This window comes from Tupaia chinensis, unplaced genomic scaffold (assembly GCF_000334495.1).
Source record: "Tupaia chinensis unplaced genomic scaffold, TupChi_1.0 Scaffold000234_1, whole genome shotgun sequence".
NCBI classification, from domain to species: Eukaryota; Metazoa; Chordata; class Mammalia; order Scandentia; family Tupaiidae; genus Tupaia; species Tupaia belangeri.
The window spans coordinates 2,052,227-2,072,199 of NW_006159712.1; the positions used below are offsets into that span (position 1 = coordinate 2,052,227).

Sequence of the window (19,973 nt, forward strand, 5' to 3'; positions counted from 1 at the left end):
AACATGTTTTTAAAAATGAGGCACCCCAACAACTTGAGAAGATGAATCAAGAGGACCACGACATGGTCAGACCCTATTTGAAAACACACACACGCACACACGCACACACACACACACACATGCACGCACACAAAGGCAAGACACAGACAGGAAGAAGTTTGCAAAATATGTACCTGGAAAAGAATTTGTATCTAGAACAAATAAGAAATAAGTAAAACAACCCAATTAAAATTGGTCAAATATTTAAACAGACACTTCACCAAAAAAAGACACAAAAGGCAGTATCCAAAAGGACCATGAAGAGATGCTCAACAACACTGGTCATTACAGAAATAACAATTAAGACCACAATGATACTACTACACAACCAACATGGCCAGGGTTAAAAACACTGATGACACTGAGTGTTAGCAAGAATACAGAGCAAGTGGAACTCTCAATTTTGTTGGTAGAAATGCAAAATTGTACAGCTATTTTGGCAAATAGCATGGCAGTATTTTAAAAAATTGAATGCACACATGTCTGACACAGTAGTCCCACTAAGTATTACCCCAAAGGAATGAAAACATGTCCACACGAAGATTTGTTTGTATGTGTTCATAGCTGCATTCATTATAACCGTCCCCAAATGGAAACTAACCAAATTCCCAACAATTGGTCAAAGATGATAGAAAGTGTCTTTAAGTAGCACATGAAAAAATGCACATTAGGACGAAACTATGCATGAATTTTAAAATCCTTTTGCACCAGAATAAACTTTTACTGTAATTCTATTTTCTATGAACACATATATACTACCCACAACTGGTCAATGTTAGATGATTCATTGATAAAAAGAACCAAAACATTAATATACACAACATGAACCTCAAAAACATCATGTTGAACAGAAAAATCCAAACACAAAAATTAAGACTATATGATTCCATTTATATGAAGTTCAACAAAAGGCAAAAGCACAGTGACAGAACAAAATTAGGTAGTGTCTGGGACTCGGGATTGGCAAGGGGAACCAAATGTAAAGGAGCACAGAGAAACATTCATGATGATATAACTGTCCTTTATCTTGATTGTGGTAGAGTTTACCCAACACATTTAATAAAGTGTACCTTAAAATGAATAAATTCTATCATGTAAAAATTTACCTCAATAAATCTAAAAATAAAATTGTTTTCAAATAATACACAGCAGCTAAAGTGATTCTTTAAGAAAATAAATCAGGGACCGGCAGATGGCATAGCACTTATGTCGCTGGACTCCCACATGGCTTACTGCAATTCGAGTCCAGGGTGCAGTGGCTCAAAACTCACATCGGGTGTGTGTGTGCATGCATGCCCAAGATCCCAAAAGGAGAATGAAAGAGAAGGGATTGTGGCAGGGCCATTCCCACTCCTGGGGGGTGTTTTCTCACTTTTCCTCTCACTGAGTCTGTCCGTGTCTCTCTCTCTCGCCAGCGAATGTACACGCCCTATGGCAAAAACTTCTAAAAATGAACACACAGTATACATATATATGTATAGAAAATATAAATATATACACATATATATTTTATAAATACACATACATATTTATATATAAATAAATATATATATATTTATATATAAATACATATATTTGTGTGTGTTTATATAAAATATATATGTATATATGTATACTTATATATAGCTAATATATATTTATATTATATCTATCTATAGATAATACATTTATATGTACATATAGATAATATGTGTGTATATAGATATTACATATACGTATACATAAATCATATTTTGTTAATCCTTCCTCAAAACCTTTATTGGTTTCTCAACACACTTGGGATAGAATTTTAACTCTTTTCCATAACCTTTCAGGTCCCATGAGAGCTAGCTCCTACTACCCAGCTGTCCACTCCCCCACTTCTCCCTCACTGCCACAGCCACACGGGCCTTGCTGTCCCTTGAACACTCAAAACCCAGTCTTCCCTCAGGGCCTCTGTACTTGTTGTTCCCTCCGCCTGGAACACACTGTCCCCAGACCTTCTCAGACCTGATGCCATCAGGTACTGGCTCAGCTGAAAGAGGCTTTATTTCCTGATTCACTCTGATTCTCACAAACCTACTACACTGCCTTTTAGAATTTCTTGCCATTTGGAATTAATTGTTCATTTATTTATTTTCTTTTTTACTACCTTTCTTTTCTTCGCTTCTCTGGAATCTAAAAGCTCCAAGAAATGAGCTTGCCTGGCATTGAAGGAATTACAGATCCAAGTACAAAACCACAATAAAACTCGTGTGGTTACTGATCATCTCAGGTCATGGGACAGATGGCTCCTTGAATAATGCACAGTCTGGTTAATTAGCCAATTATTTCAAGTTTATGACATGCTAAATGCCTGTCTCACTTGGCCAAACCTATTTAACGAAACTCACCATTTCTTCCTTGATACGCTCTGTGACTTTATCAGTTGCTTCCTCATGTGCATGGAACAAACTGATGACGCTGGTATTATCAGGGTCCAAAATATTTCCGTCTTCATCTCTGACAATCAGATCAAGCTCTAGGATTCTGAAAAGCAGCAAGGGAAGGTGAAGATCAATCTGGGGAGGCATTTAAGGAGCTGGTAGAAGTTTCTATACGAAAGTATAATGGAATTCTGAGGATCACATATTTGCATAGGAAAGCTCTACATGGAGACCAGCAGGTGGCACAGTGGTTAAGGTGGCTGGATCCCACATGGCCAACAGTGCAATTCAAATCCTGGACCAGTGGTTTAAAAACACACAGGGCACATGTGTGTGCATGCCCAAAATCCTGAAAAGAATGGAGAAGAAGGGATTGTGGCGTGACCATCTCCCATGGGGATGCTTTCTCACTTTCCTCCTCTCTCTCTCTCTCTGTCTGTTTTTCATTGGCCAATACACATACTCTCTAGCAATTTTTTTTTTTAAAGAAAATCTCTACAGTGATAGCCTGCCACACAGCTGGAGAGCGCCTATCGATATAACAGCGTCTCTTTGGAAGGTCTGTGGCAGTGCACTTTAAGTTTTTTAAAAATGTGTATTTCCTGTGATATTAAACAAAAAGAAGCACCCATGCTTGGACAAGGACATGGTTGCAGCATTGTCCACATCAGTAAGATATGAAAAAAAATATATATATAAAAAGAAATAACTAGACAGGCTTTGATCTATAATGAGATACTATGTAGCAGGGTTTAAAAAATATTATATAGTTTTAAAATATTTGATGATATAGCTCAGTGGGGAAAAAAAATAAGTGTGGAAAGGTATATATAATGTGTTTTATGTAAAATAAATAAACAACAAGGAACCAAGCTAGATATGTTTCCTGGGTGTATGTATAAGAGTAACGATAAACTAAGTAAGGACCAAACTAGGGGCCGGTAGATGGCATGGCTGTTATGGCACTGGATTCCCACCTGGCTGACCATGATTTGAGTCCCAGACCCAGTGACTTGAAAGTCATACAAGGTATGTGTGTATGTGTGCCCAAAATCCCAGGAGAATGGAAGAGAAGGGGCTGTGGCATGATCATCCTCCCTAGGGAATGATTTCCCACTTTCCCTCTCACTGCCCCCCTCTCTCTCCCTATGACAAAAAACAAAAAGACAGACAAACAAAAAAATCCATACACACACACACACACACACAAACTATTCACATATATATGGATATATGTGTATACATACACACATATGAGTATTTATGTATACACACATATATACACATGTATATACATTCATAGATTCATGCATTCATATATTATTAAAATTTTTTGAAAATAGTTATGGGGGGAGAAAGCTCTCAGATACACTGAGTATTTCTTATGGCTTGCTCTTCAGAAATTTTGTTTTGTTTTGTTTTATGTCAGGATTCTGCCACAGTGCACATGTGCTCACCACAGAGAGACAGAGAGAAGCAAATTAAGAAATCACCCTCTCCAGGGGGATGGTCACATGGAAATCCCTTATTCTCCATTTTCCTCCTGGGATTTGGGGTATGCATGCACACATGCCTGGCATGATTTTAAAATCTCCATGTCCAAAAGCCAAACTGCAATCATCCATGTGGGAGTCCAGTGCTTTAACCACCATACCACCTGCTAGACCCACCCTTCAGAGTAGGGTCTGATTTTACTTGCAGACAGACCACAAGCTTTTCCCCATTTGGTATTGATTTCTTTCAACTACACATGTCATCCTAACTGGCATCAATGATACTAATAACAGCAGATGTTCACACAGTACTTGCAAAAGGCTCGTATACATCATGTTTCACATGTATGAATGACTGAATCCGCATAACAATTCTATGAGGAAGGCAGTATTAATATCCCACTTGACAGATGAAGAATAGATCCAAGATATAGGGGCAGCTGAACTTGCTCAAGGTCACAAAGGTAGTAAAAACCAACCATCCTGTCTGTACCCTTAACCTCCGTACTATACTTTCCAGACAGGAAGAACTTAGGAATAGTGGAGGGTGGTGGGTAGGTTTGCAGAGGCCTTCACTTGAAGTTGCTTTTGCACTTGATGTTGAGATGGAGGACCTTGGTTGTCCTTAGAAAAAAGGCCAGGGCAGGTGAGCTGCCAGAGAGTCTGAGAAGGCCTGCAGAGGTCCTGCTTGGAACCACCACCAAGGCCTCAATTCCAGAAGAGCAGTGAGGACAAATGAAGGAGCCCAAGTACTCATCTCTTACTCAAGAATCTAATTAAAAGGCATATCCCTCATTTCCTCCAAATGCAAACAGAAAGGAACCGAAGTCACCACTGTTCACATTCATTAGGATGTGGACTCCCAACAAGCGAAAACGCACCATGTTGCATAGCCTTGCTGCCTGACTGGCCATGGGAAGGAAGGATGAGAGCACTGGGCTGCTGCTGAGCAGAGGCTCATGTGACCTCAGAAAAGATAGAGCATAGCCGATATATAATTTAATGCTAAGATCTCTCTAGCTCTTTCTCTTCAAAATTTATCAAAGTGAACACAGCTCTAAAATGTATGAATAAAACATTTCTCCCAGGTCCAAGCTATCTTGGGATTTGGAGAAGTCATTTGAGGATTTCTCACTCCTTGGATACCAAAGAGCTATCCATTAGCAGTCTCACTCAGACTTTGGAAGCTTTAACAGTTGTGGCAGGATTGCCAGGGTTCCCATAGCCCAGGGTCACAGAGGATGTCCTCTGGAAAGACAGCACATTGCCACACCACCCTGAACACAGCGACCATTAGTTTTGGAGAGCAGAGCATTTTGAAACTTTCTCCTCAAAAGGTAGCCCTTCTGTGCTCCTGTTCAAGAACGTCATCAAATGGAACAGCTGCACTGCACCACAGTTTAGTCCAGATCCCACATGGCCAACCCCAGTGCCTTGAAAGATATACCAGATACCTGTGTGCAGGTGCTCCAAATCCTGACATGATGGAGAAAAATAGGAAAGGGGATTGTGACATGACCACACCCCACTGGGGGTGCACAATCTCTATCAATTGCTCTCTCTGACAAGCGTACATCTTCTGGCAAGGAAGGAAGAAAAAGAAAGAAAGGAGGGAGAGAGGGAAGGAGGTGGGAGGGAAGGAAAAAGAGAAAAAAAGAAAAGGAAATAAAGTGATAAAATGAACAACTCGATGGGACAGTGTCAGAGCCTAGTGATTAATGGAGTCAGATTCCACACAGTCAACCCCTATTCAAGTCCTGGCCTCAGTATCTTGAAAACCATTCTAGGCTCATGTGTGTGCATGCACAAAATCCCAACAGGATGGAGGGTGCTTTCTCCCTCTCCCTCTCTCTTTCTCTCTTTGGTGAGTGTATATGTACTCTGGTTTAAAAAGAAAGAGAGAGAGAGAGAGAAAGGGGGAAGGGAGGAAGGGAGGAAGGAAGGACGAATCCAAGATGAGAGCAGGGGAAGAAGTCCCTACTATATGCATTTATATATATATATATCGGAAAACAGAAATGGCTCCACTATGGCTCCCAGTGCCTTTGGAATTTAAGTCCTTGAGGTTCCAACTCTGTCTGCCTTCCTGCCTTCCTCTCTATGCTCATGTTCCTCACTATTTCCTCCCACATTCCTCACTCTCTCTCTCTGAGCTTCTCTTAGCTATTTCACCTAATACTCCTGCTGGTTTTGTTCAATCCAGGGCAGTTGTCTTTCTACCCTACCTCCCTGGCCCAGTCTTCTCTGAACTTCCTGTTTGTGCTTCCTGCCCTTGTGAAGTGTATGGCTTCCCACAGAGTGTCTGCTCGCTTCTCTGCCTCCCTTACTAACCACACAGTTGCTTGGCAGCCAGTAGAGTGCAGTGGTTAAGCTTGGTCTCTGAATCAGACTCCCTCCACTGCATCTTGGGCAAAGTCATCCGACCCCTCTCTAAGCCTGTGTCCTCATGTGAGGAAGAGGGATGGTCACAGTGCCTGCCTCATAAAGACGATACTTAACTGAACTGGTACATGGAAAGTGCTGAGAACAGAACCTGGCAGGCAACTCATGAGTCTCAGCAAGTTATCATGTGTTCATATTGCTTGATTTTCATTGTTTTTGTTAACAATGCCTATTTACACATACATATTTCATATGCCTGTACCTCAGAGCCCACTAGGCATGCCACAAAAGAGTGATATCTGAATGAAGAAATGGAATGGAGGAGGGGGAAAAAACCCAAGCTGATCCTGATCCCTCTGGCAAGGCTCAGTTCTGCTAGGTGCCTCCCTGACTTCACAGTGGGAGGCTGGTCTTCCTCACGCTGCTCTGACACTCTGCCCAGATGCCAGGTCTCCTGGCTCTCCCATAGCAGAGCTCTGATCCCCAACATGCCAGCCCAGTGCTCAGTGCCCAACTCTCTCTCACTGCCAGGTGCAGGAGTCAGGGCAGAGAGGAGCCCCTCAGCTCAGGACCTGAGTTCAGGCAACAGGGCAATTCTCACTTCCCCAAAGGGAACTGACTGAAACTGAAGATACAGAGCTCATCAGGGATGCTACAGAGGAGGTTTGGTTCAGAAAGGACCCCCGTTTGGGACAAGCAGATGGTGTAATGGTTAAGTGACTGGACTCCCACGTAGTTGACCATGGTTTGAGTCCCAGACCCAGTGGCTTAAAACTCACACCAGGCGTATGTGCATGAGTGCCCAAAATCCTGAGAGGAGAATGAAGGAGAAGGGATTGCAGCATGGCCATTCCCCCCTGGGGAGGGCAGTTAATTTCTCACTTTCCATCTCTCTATCTCTTTGGTGAGTGCACACACACCCTATAGCAAAAATCTCTGTAAAAAAAAAAAAAAAAAAAAAGAGGCCCCCCTTTCTCCCATCACTGCTATTCATCCACTCACTCAGTTAACACTCTCTGACCATCTACCAAATGCAGGCTCTGTTCCAGGCACAGGCACAGAGATAAATTAGACAGCCAGTGTCCTAGAGGGGCTCCCAGGACAGCCAGGGAGATAGTCAAGAAGGAGGCAATTGCTGTTCTGGGTGCTAAGAGCCCACAACGGCATCTGTGCAGCTGGGAGTAGATAGGGGGAAGTCAGGAGAGGCTTCCTGTAAGCAGTGACCATTACTTCCATCCTTGAGTCTTCTTTTTTCTTAGAGAGGTTTTTGTTACAGGGCACATGCACTCGCTGGAGAGACAGAGACAGAAAGCAAGAAATCAGACCCCCGGAGGGACAGCCACACCACAATACTTTCTCCTCTAGTCTCCTCTCAGGATTTGGGGCACGCACATACACACACCGTGCGTGAGTTTCAAGCTGCCAGGTCCAGGACTTGAAGCGTGGTCAACTATGTGGGAGTCCAGTGACATAACCATTATGCCATCTGCTGGTGCCCCATTCTTGAGTCTTCTCAGAAGCCCCCACTGAAGAAACATCTTAAGGTCACAGATATCAACAAAACAGCAAATGCCCTGAATTCCCACACCCCCAACTGTGCTCAGCTAAAGAGGCCACTGCACCATGAGCAGCAGCAGCTCCATAGCGAACCTTGCCTGTCACACTGAGACAATGTGCTTATAAGTAAAAGTAGACACCCTTGCTGAAAGTCGATGGAAGAACTGGCCATGGTACTGTGACCAGGCTGGGAAGCGGCTACAAGTCAGACACACCGACTTTACTCTCTGCTTAGTCATACAGCCTGCTGCTGGGGAAATGTCTTTACGTTCACATTGACTGGGCTCTTTTTACCTTCTCCTTCGGGCTCATGTTCCGCCTTCTCATCCTTTGTGTGCCATGCTTCCATGAACCTCTGCCTTCCTTTTTTTCTAGCCTGCTTAACATCTTTTTATCCTTCAAATTCAGCTTAGTGGTCACTTCTTCCAGGAAGACTTCCTTGACCTCATTCTTCCATTCGAATTAAGAGCATTCTTGCTTCTTAAGCCATCAAATTAATCGCAGTCAATATCACCAGTCTACCTGTAGCTTACTCCTAACTAAACTGTGTAGGGACTTCTATTTCTTTTGCCCAACACCTCTCAGGAAATTTAGCTAACCACAAATGCTCAATGCAAGATGAAATGAAGAAATGAGTGGGACCAGCAGTTAGCGTAATGTCTATGTCACTGGACTCCCACGTAGTCGACCGCAGTTCGCGTCCCGGACCCAGTGGCTTAAACTCACACCGGGCGTGTGTGCGTGGGCGCCCAAGGTCTGGTGAGGAGAATGGAGGAGAAGGGATTGCGGTGTGGCCATCCTCCCTAGGGGGTGGTTTCTCACTTTCTGTCTCTCTGTCCCTCTCTGTCTGTCTGGTGAGCACAAGTGCCCTATAGCAAAAAAAAACCTCTCCAAAAAAAAAAAGAAATGAAGAAATGAATAAGATGTTTGGAAGGTATTCAAGGTTGCTTGGTTGTTAAATCACTGGACTCCCACCTGGCTGACTGCAGTTCGAGTATCAGACCTGGCAGCTTGAAAATCACATTGGGCACATGTGAGTAAGTGCCCAAAATACCAGGAGGTGAATAGAGGAGAAGGGATTGTGTTGTGGCCATCCCCCCAGGGGGTGACTTCTCACTTTCCCTCCTGCCATTTCTCTCTGTTTCTCTCAGGCAAGTGCACATACCCTATGGAAAAAAACTTAAGATATGTATATATATACACACACACACACACACACACACACGCACACGTATATAGATAGATAGACAGATAGATAGATAGGAGAGGGGAGGTCCTCAATGCTATGCAAGGAGCAGAGCAATTCAGCCAATAGAGTCTGGAACCAGACTGCCTGGGTCTGGTGTCTAGTTCTGCCACGTACTAGCTGTGCAATTCTAGACAAGTTACTTAACCTATTAAAGAGCCTCAATTTCTTCATCTGAAAAATGAGGACAACAAAATTGTAGGCCCCATAGAGTAGAATTAAATTAGGCAATGAGTGTAAAACACAGCACCAAACCTGGTACATGAGAAGCTCTGATTAAGTGTTAGTTGTATTATTACCACCACCATTATTATTAGATTGCTCTGCATCAAAAAAAAAAATTTTTTTCATTTTTCTCCTTAGCTTCTCAGCATTCAAATTCTAATAAGGGCTGCCTCTCTCTGCCCTTCTGGAAACACTTTTGTAACTGTGTGTGTGAGTTAGCTGATGTGTGTGGCTTGGATTATCTAGGATGGGGGAAGGGACATTAAGTCTCACGCTGAGATTTTTAAAAAGAGTTTTGTAAATGCAAGGGATAAAATGACAACTAAGCTGAAAGTGAACCAGCATGACTGTGCTCCCCAACCCCTCAGAAGTAGGGTAAATGAGTGTCCTAAATCTCTCAGCCTGGTAATAACCACTGCATAAGCAAGCCTTCGCTCCACTTGCTTGTCCCTAAGTCCCAGGAGGGTGATCACAAAGGCACACAAGCTTCTGTCGTAACAGCCTTTTCCCAACAGGAAGTGGCAAACTTGTACCTAAAGACGAAACCAAGCTTCTCAGGAAAGAAAAAGTGAAACGGAGGGCAGGAGGAACCATTTCTCCATAGAAAAAGAGCTTACTTGTTGCCATAGTCAATTTTGGATGTGACTTTCTGCTTCAGTTCCTTCAGTTCGTCCTTGGGCAGAGTTCCTGAGAGGAGCTGAGACCTCCACTCCATCAGATCATACATCATGGACTGCACCTGGAGGAATCGTTCCTTCTTGCTGGCCTGGGGACAAGAAACACCTGTGCTGAGGCTGTGCCAGTCGGGCAAGCATTTTCTGGGGCTATGGCTTTGAGACTTTTCCATCCCTACCCAGCTACAAAGGGATTGGGTGGTGTGGTCTTAGTTGTTGATTTGTATCTTCTCTTTGGTCGACAGATTCTCCTAAAAGCAAAAGCAATACTCCCTATCACTTCTTTGTCAAAGAGAGGATGAAGTCTGACATTTTTCCAAAAAGATTCTTGTTGAACAGGAATGCTATGAACATCTGATATAATGGAAGTCCTGGAGCTCAGGCCCTTTGAGGCTGGGAGCCAGGGCCATTCTCTGGTGATAAAGGGCTGTTTCTAGGCCAGCATTCCCCAAGTGTGGCATGTGGGATGCAGATGGCTTTTGGTAGTACAAAGAGGCAGTATCAAATAAACACTGACCCATGTAGTGATTCTCCTTCTATCTTTCTGTTTAGGAGAAAGAGAAAGTTGCAATTTAATGGTCATATGCCTTTAATGCTCCTTGCACAGTTGCTAGTTTTTGTTTTTATGACAGATGGGAACATCTTGGGTTCAGAGGTTTTGACTCACACTATAGCAAGTATTTGAAAACCTTGTCTTGTTTTCATTGCATTTATTTGAATAATGTTTTTCTAATTGTGGCAAGTATTTGGCCTTCTATTTGGGGACGTGAGTGTGTTAATCCCTCAGTATCTGAGAGAGACTAGTTCCAGGACCCCACAGATACCAAAATCTCCAGAGGCTCAAGTCTCTTATTTAAGATGGCATAGCACTTGCATGTAACGTAGGCACATCCTCCCATATAACAGAGCTCTAGATTACTTGTAATACCTAATACAATATAAAGGCTATGTAAGTAGATGTTACATTGTATTACTTTGATTTGTGCTTTTTATTATTGCAAATATTATTATTTTCTTCTGAATATTTTCCATCTGTGGAAGTGGAACCCACAAATACAAAAGCCAACTGTATACATTTGGTCTCTGTCCCTGATTCTTGGTATAGTACTGCTTAAACCCTTGAAACATCGTTAGAGGAATGTTCTTTGTTACTCATAAGAGTCCCTTTCAACTCTACCTAATTTATGCTAATGAGGTGACTCTTAATGGGCTCCTAGTTAGCTTCTGGATTAGGGCTAGTTGTCATAAGAACCAACCAGGTGATTAGATGGTAATCTTTCAGCCCCATTTCTCTTAACCTCCCTCAGGGAAAAGGGGAAAAGGGAAGAGGGGCTGGAGAGTGAAATCAATTACTAATAGCCAAGGACTTAATCAATGATTCCTATGTAATAAACTTAGATTTGAACTCAAAAAATAAGGTTCAAAGAGCTTCTCGGGCAATGAACAATGTGTTGGGAAAGTTGTTCCCTAGGAAGGACATGGATGCCCCATGTCCCTCTATACATTGTCCTGTGTATTTCTTCTATTTGGCTCTTCTTAAATCTCATATCCTTCATGATAAAATTGTAATTGTAAGCATAGCAGTGTTCTGAATTCTGTCAGTTGTTCTAACAAGTTATAGATGCTGAGGTAGGAAGAGAAGTCCAGAAGGGAAGGGTTAGTAGGAATCCCTGAATTTGTAGACAAGTCCCACAGAAGTGTGGGGAGCCTTGGAACCTACAACCTGTGACTGGCATCTGACATGAGGGTGGTCTTGGGGATTGAGTCTTTAAACTAATGGAGTCTGATGTTAACTCTGAGTAGAAGGTATTAGAATTTAGTTGAGTTACAGGGTATCGAGCTAGTGTTAGGGAATAAGAATTGTCAGTATGATGCAGTCAATTGATTTAGGTTTATTCAAAAGGGAGGAGAGTTAGTAGATACTCTGCAGGTGGTATGCAGACATGTGAAGACTCAAGAAGGTGATACTGAAATGGAGGTTTAAGGATTTCATTACTAGGGCAAAACAGCATGATCAACCTGCTGTTTGAAGATTTCTTGAAGGGAAAAGTGCCAAACTTATATAGTACCTGTGTATGTGATATTTTAAAAGGGGTAGTGGAGATGAACAAGAAATCACAAGTATACTATTTGCCTCTTAAACACTCCTAACTTTTAGGAAACTTACAGATGTGCTAATTACCTTACATTATGAAGTGTCCACACAGAAACCAACATTTACGAGCAAGAAAGCGTACAGTGTCTGTGAGCCAGCCGGTGTGCACAGTGCTGTAACAAATATACAGAAGACCTGGGCTGACATTTTCACTCTCAGCTTAATGATTTGCACAGCTAATTGCTGTCATTAGAAGCTTTGGAGCATCAAAGGAGGATTTAAAATTAGATTTGCTTTGAAACAGGGGAAACACATGCAAAATGTGCTCTTTGTTTTTCCAGGGTCAGTGCTTCTTCATAGATCTGAGGACAATAGCCATTAGGTAATTAATAAATGAGAACAGTGTTTCTCAAGGTGTTATCAGCAGACTACCAAATCAAATCCCCTGAGTTTATTAAAAATGCAGATTAGTAAACTCTACCAAAGAAAGCTTTATTTTTAACAGCTCTCAAGGTAATTCTTATTATGTATAATCAAGTTTGACCACATTTGTACTAGTTTAAGAACTTAAGACTCATACCAGACTTCATCTATTGGGTTGTCAGAATAATCACAATGTCTTTTTTCTGTTTTTTTATGCAAACATGTGTCATGACTTTTCTGTCCATCTAATATTATCTCTCTGTCACTAACTAGTTGTGTGGATTTGAGAAGTTACTTAACCTCTTGGAGCCTCAATGACCTCATACTTAATAGTGTATATACTGCTATGTCACCAAACCACCTTGGCCCACCCTGCTCAAGGTTAAATTCCAAGCTTGCACCAAATTCAAGACTGTGAGAAACATGTGCAAGGGGCCAGGGTTTTGAGTCTCACCACATAGAGCTGTTTCCAGATGCTGCCCCATTCCCAAAGTGTTGTTGTCACTTCTTGTGCCAGAGGAATTTCTGCAGGAATGATGTTCTCAGTATTTCTATTTAAGGTGGGAGAGAAAGAGCATGAAATCAAGACCCAGGTGTTAACAAGATAAAATGCCAGCAAATTTGCATTAAGCTACAGCTGCTGAGAGGGGCCTTGCTGATATTAGACTAAACTGCCTCCAGTAGCCATACCAATTACATTATGCAAATACCAGGGACTTCCTTTTTAATGCCCTCCTTCACTAGGGTGGACTCTTCATGCTCATTACTCAGGATTAATCTACTGCCATTCAGAGGCAGCTATCAGTGGAAAGTTTGATTTTCAAACAGACCAATACCCCCTCAGAGTGAGATCTGAACACAAATCAATTCGGTTTAGGGAACCAGCAGTTAGCGTAATGGCTATGTCGCTGGACTCCCACGTAGTCAACCGTGGTTCGTGTCCCGGACCCGGTGGCTTAAAACTCACGCCGGGCACGTGTGCGTGCGTGCCCAAGATCCCGAGAGGAGAATGGAGGAGAAGGGATTGCGGCGTGACCATCCCCCCTGGGGGGTGATTTCTCGCTTTCTGTCTCTATGTCTCTCTCTGTCTGTCTGGAGAGCGCACGCGCCCTACAGTGAAAAAAAAAAAAATCAATTCGGTTTAGATCAGCCTTAACTGAAAACACACAGATAAACAGGCACAAAGGAGACAGATGAGCTGAGCACCCTTCAGATCTGCCAAGTCAGATTTTCAAAGTAAACAGGACAAAGACATCCATGAGCCAGTGGCCAGTCAAGTCTGGTGAAGAATGGCAAATACCTTCTTTTCTCGATTGTCACTTCCTTGATGTGAATAAAGGAACTGGGGAAAATACCCTGTTGAAAACAAAACAAAATAAAATAAAAAGACACATCCCTGTGGAAATAACTGACCCTAGGTTTTCATAAGTTTTTCTTAAAGTCACTGACTGATAAAGTTATCAAACTATAAATGAATCATCCAGAGTCAGACAGAACTTGGGTGTTCTAAATCTGTTTGTTTTTTTGGTTTTTTTTTTAGGTCTTTTTGCTCTAGATCTATAATAGCCCTAGATTCCAAAGGATGCTCCAACCCCAATAAAAACACTCCTCCTTTCAGGTGGGAAAGAAAGGCATGTCACTTACAGATGATCCAAACCACTCACTTGAAGTGCCTTTCTTCTCTGCTCAATTATGGGTGAGCAGTCGCCTTTCACAGTCAAGATCAACTGGAAAGTCCTGAGATAACCATGTTCCTAGTTGTATTTGGACCCGTTAGATTTGAGACCTATTCCCCCTAGATTTATTTATTATTCTCTGAGAGAGCAGGGTAGGATAGTGCCTGCCAAGACAAAATGTCAGGAGAAAAGGAAGAAACTTCTATTATTTTATTGCTCCATATGCTTGGCTCAGTTAATGAGAAGTTTATCAATTACTTGTAAATTCCTTCATAAATGCAACCACACTGGGGTCATAGTACAAGCTGCCAGGAAAGAAAATGAGACAAGCAAAAAAGATCCTTGCTCTTAGAACAAAAGAAGCTGCTTAGAGGCAGCCTTGGGCCTATCTTTTCAATGTTATACTGGATACACAGGTGAGCAAGCCCCAAACAACTTGGAAGGCAGTAGAAAATACATGTCAAATTTTAAAATGCATAATTTCACAGGGAAATCATAAGCAACTGGCATATCAGGAAAGTTTGCAAGAGAAGAAGACAGATATCAGAGCTCAGCCTCAAAGAAAGAGGGGGAGTGGAAGTGAGGTAGGAGACAGGGACCCTAGGAGTATATTTAGGAGTCACAAAATGACTACATCGTAAGATAGAGACACAGCAGCTTGGCTGCTTGCCTGGGAGATAGCTTGCAGCAATGGCTCAGTGACTAACCTAGGAAGCATGACCTAGACCTAAAACAAAGGTGTATTTTTTTTTCCAGGCCCTGCCACATTCCAAACAGAAGATAGCAATTTTCTTTCTTTTTAAGAGAGACTTTTGCTATAGCGCACGTGCGATTGCTGGAGAGACAGAGAGACAGAAAGCAAGATATCACTCTCTAGGAAAGACGGTCACGCTGCAATCCCTCCATTCTCCTCTTGAGATTTTAGGCATGCACACACATGGGTCCAGGACTCAAACCGCAGTCAATGTCCAGTGATGTAACCATTTCACTATCAGCTGGTCCCAGAAAATAATGATTTTTATGGCCCAAACTTTCTAGACAAAGAATCTCTGACCTTTGTACCCACTCTAAAATTAGAAGAATGCCTGGACCCATTCGGCCTTTGCCCCACACCATCAGGGGAACACATGCATGAGCCTCACTGAGAATAAGCCCAGACCAAGCCCTTCCTGATCAAGTGACTAACCTAGAAAGCAATGGCTCAGTTCTTCCTCGGCAACCCATTTTCTGGGACCCCTTCCTTCTCAGGCATTCTATTTTCCCTTTCCTTCTCCTTCAATTAACTCTCTGCTTTCTCCTCTTGGTCTGTGTCTGGGTATCTAAGTCTTCCTGATTGTGAGGTAAGAACCTGGGTCCTGCTGCAGACGCTGGGCCCGATCACCCCTACATCACTGTATTTCTGCATCTGAAGGGAGCTGAGGCTCAGTGAGTACCAAGCTGTAGAGGTGGGAGAGCACAGGGCACGAGGAACAATGGAAGGAGATAATTGCCCAGATATGGGGGCCAGGGCCCTGTAAAAACAACCAGTATTATCCCAGATAAAAATAAATTTACCATACTGCTTCTGTTGTTACAGAGTTATAAAATTATACAAAATTATAAGACATATTTTGAACATTATCTTTAAAATTCAGTATTTTGAAATTTTGAAAGTTGTTTGTAAACTGTCAAGAATTATGGAGTATGAGCTAAAATTTTTTGCTATGTAAAGTAAATGTTTGTGGAAAAATGTAAAAATAAATAAATGAAAGAAAAATAAATAAATAAAAAATAAATTTACTTTACCTGCAACATTTTGTGCTTCATGAGGTATCCCTTATACCAATCTGCAGAAAGAAAACAAAGAAATAGATCTCTTATTTAATTTTTAAGAAATAATTATTTAATTTTACTTATTCATTTATTTTAATTTGATTAGAGAGAGAGAGACACAGAGAGAGGGAAAGTGATAAAGCAAGTTACCAGGTCCAGGACTTGAACCACAGTCGACCAGGTGGGAGTCCAGCACCTCAACCACCATGCCACTTGTCGGCCCCAGGTCTCTCATTTATTTTTACAAATTTGTTCCTGGTGTTTTTTGACTTGGTTTGGTTTGGATTTGATCATTTTGTTTTTAACTAGCAAGGAAACTATTGCAAACTGCTTTAGACTTAGGTACAGACCAAAGTCTAGAAGCTAGTTGTCTTCGAAATCCGCTGAATTGGTTACCAACTTCTTGAAACAACATCTAAAGCTTCAGGAATTTCACGTAAAGATGTGAATGTCCTCCTTTTGAAAAAGCAGGAGTCCAGTGTTGCTGGTTAGGGTTGTCATACTGCCTCAGGTGACTGGTGGTGCAGAGCAGCAATCCCCATCAGATGGAGCAGGTGGTGTCTCCAACTCTCCAGCCACAACTCACCCCTTTCCTTATCCCCATTACCTGCCTAAATCCTGGGGTCACATACATGTTTCCAGCCTCTGCCTTAGAGATCCAGAAAGGCTCAGGGATTTTGGAAAATATCCTACAATTACCTCAACAGTTTTAACAAACACTATCTAAAATGTCATTTGCAAAAGTTCGTCATTACCAAGCAGGTAGACTCAGAAATGAATAAAGGGACAGAAATTTTAAGACTCTCCCCCTTACAAGAATATCAAAAAGGATTCAATTAACGGAAATTCAAATTACACACAATCCTCTGACCAAATGAGCCACAGCGTAGCAAGTATTGATGACTGTAATGAGTCTGCTGGCCTTTAAAATGATTCCAGCACAGCCAAGTAGTGGCATTTGTCATCTTTGTAAATAAAAAGCGTCTGTCGGGAGCCTCATTAGCAGACCCTCATTACTGGGCTGACAGATTGTTACTGAAATATGTTTTCAACCGACATACAAGCAAGCCCCAAAATAAACAACTTAAAATGCAAAGTCACCCCTCACGGTCATGAGCCAGCTGGAGGGTCAGGTCCTAAAGGAAGTTTTGAAACAAGAGAGGCCCACCATGGCTCCTATTCTGAGTGAAAGAAAGTGAAAAGAAGGAGAGAAGGAGAAAAGGATAGAGAGAGAGAAAACAAAAAGGAAGGAAAAAAGGTTGGAGAGAAAGAATCTCAAGTTAGGAACAAAATTACTACTTTAAGTATGCTTCATATATAAGTCGTTTAATCTTCACCCCAACTATGAGGTAGGAATGTTTATCACCCCATTTTACAGATGAATAGCCAAACTGAGGCACAGAGAAGTTAAGAAAATGTTCCCAGAGTCACACTTTTTTGCATAGCTAGTAAATGACATGTCAGGGTTTGAAGGAAGCAGCCATCACACTATGTTTCTTGTCTTATGGGGGAAGAAGTTTGGTGGGCATCTAATATTTCCATCTTTTCAGCATGTGAAACTCCCAAATTAAATTCCCACTAAGCTATTTTCCAATTAAATACTTCCAATGATAGAAGCTCTCCTACTTCTTGAAGCATCCACGCTCTATTTTCAATTGCCTCTAATTATTTGTCAATAAGTATTGAAAATCATTAACAATTAACAATAGCACTTGTACTTGCTAAATGTTTGCTATGTGCCAGGAACCATTCTAAAGTTTTTGTTTTGTTTTCTTCGCATTATAAATAATCTTCACAACAATCCTATAAAATAGGTACTACTACTGACTTAGTCCTGCAAATAAAAACAAAAACACAGAGATTAAGCAACTTGCTGATGGTCACACAGCTAGCTACTGAGTGATGCAACTGAGCTTTGTAGTCAAGCATCTGACTCCGGAGATGGCACTCGACTGCACTGCACCACGACAGCCTTCTTTCCACCAACAATATGTAAAAATACCCTTCTAAATTTTATTTCTAGCTAATACCCACTTGTCACTTACATCATTAGAAGCTGTATGCTAAGTGTTATACACACATTCTTTCATTTAGTCATTATTACAACACTGTAAGATAAATATTATCATCCCCAATTTATAGGTTAAAAACCCTGTGTTGCTGGCCAGGGTTCAAGTTCAAGTCCCTGTGACTTCAAAGTCAGTCCTCAAACTGTTCAGCTACACTGATGGAGTCAGAGCACAAATAAAGTTATCTTGGTTGCAGTGAGCTGAACCCATCTGAAGGTCAAGGCCACCAGAATCCAAAGTAGGAAAATAATTAAGGGATCCATAGTTCCTGCACAAGGCTCCTGTTCACACCTGCATCTCCGTGACAGGGGCTCCATCAGGGTCTCTTGACCTCCCAGGTCCAGGAACTTTGCCTCTTCTGACTCTCAAGACTCAATTACATGTGCACACCATGTATATTCCTAATTCTCAGAGTTTCTTTACACTCCTGATCACAGGAATATGAAATGACTTTTGCACTCTATATTCTCATTCCAGCTCCCAGATTTAAGTTCAATCAACATGTATTATATTCCTACTATATATACTGTACTGGGCTAAATTATTCATTCTTTGGCAGCCAAGTGGCCAAATCAGAATCAAAATCTAATCTAATACATCAACTGCATGGAAGTATCCATAGGACTTTTTCTTTTTTTTTTTTAAGAATTATTTTATTCATTATTTTTTAGAGAATTATTTATTCTAATTTTATTTATTCATTATTTTAATTTGACAAGAGAGAAATACAGAGAGAGAGAGAAGGAAAGTGAGAAAGCAAGCCACTAGGTCTGGGACTCAAACCATGGTTGGTCATGTGGGAGTGTCTAGCACTTTAACCACCATGCCACCTGCTGGTCCTTAGGACTTTTTCTAGCATCTTTATCCCTGCTGAGTAACTGCTCTCTGACCCTTAGTGTCAGATCCCTAGTTTGGTCACCAGTTTTATCTGGCTGTGTTTTACAATCTAACCAAGAAGAATATAACAGTTGACACTACAGGGCAAATTCCAGGACATTGGAAACCATGATCAAAAGTAGGCTCAGTGTAACAAAGCACTATATCCCAGAATTTGCTCCTGCGCCTAATGCTTTTGAGTTCAGTAAATAATACATTTTTTTTTTTAATAATTCTTTCCATGAGATAACTACTTCTTCTCTTAACATAAAACTTAAAAAGTGCATTGCTATGGACTAAATGTTTGTGCCCCTAACCCAAATTCATATGTTGAAATCCTAGCCCCAAAGGTGAGATAATATTATAAGGTGGAGCCTTTGGAAGGTAATTTAGTCATGAGGGTGGAAGTGCTATGAATGGGATTAATGTCTTTACAAAATAGCTTGTTCCTTCTCTCTACTCTTTGTCATGTGAGAAATCAATAAAGAGGTAGTCATCTGCAAACCATGAATCTTCCAGATCTTCTGTGTCTTGATCTTGGACTTCCCAGCCCCCAAAACTGTGAGAAATGAATTCCTGTTGTTTAAGTGACCCAGCAGCCTGAACCTTATGCATTCCAAAAAGAAATATTTTATAATTCTTTGGGACAATCATGAAGTGTGAAGTATTTGAATCATCTTCCGTTTACATATCCTAAATAGTGAAATGAAATATACCAAAATTTACAAATCACCTAGGAGTCAGGGGAAGGAGAAGACTAAAACATCTCAGCTCATTACAAAATAATTCATGGCCAAGAGACATAGTCCACTCTGCCATTTCCAGACAGCATGATCTTTGGTCATGTCACTTAAGTGTAAGCATTTTCCTCTTTAAAATGTGGGAGATAACACCTACCCCCACAGGATTGTTGCTAGGTCAAGTTGTGCTGTTGTTTTGTTTAGTTTTGTTCTGTTTCTTAAAAAAAAAAAAAAAAAAAAAAAAAAACAAAGGAGCAACAA

The 19,973-nt window shown here is 41.4% G+C and overlaps 1 protein-coding gene across 1 annotated transcript in view; it reads right to left on the reverse strand.

Moving 5' to 3' along the window:
* The window catches only part of DOCK2 (dedicator of cytokinesis 2), a 445,944-nt gene that overhangs the window by 398,297 nt on the left and 27,674 nt on the right, over positions 1 to 19,973 (reverse strand). Inside the window, 5 exon segments of the mRNA XM_014587766.2 lie at positions 2,412 to 2,547; positions 9,965 to 10,113; positions 12,994 to 13,090; positions 13,840 to 13,895; positions 16,001 to 16,041. Coding sequence (XP_014443252.1) covers positions 2,412 to 2,547; positions 9,965 to 10,113; positions 12,994 to 13,090; positions 13,840 to 13,895; positions 16,001 to 16,041 — 479 coding nt within the window.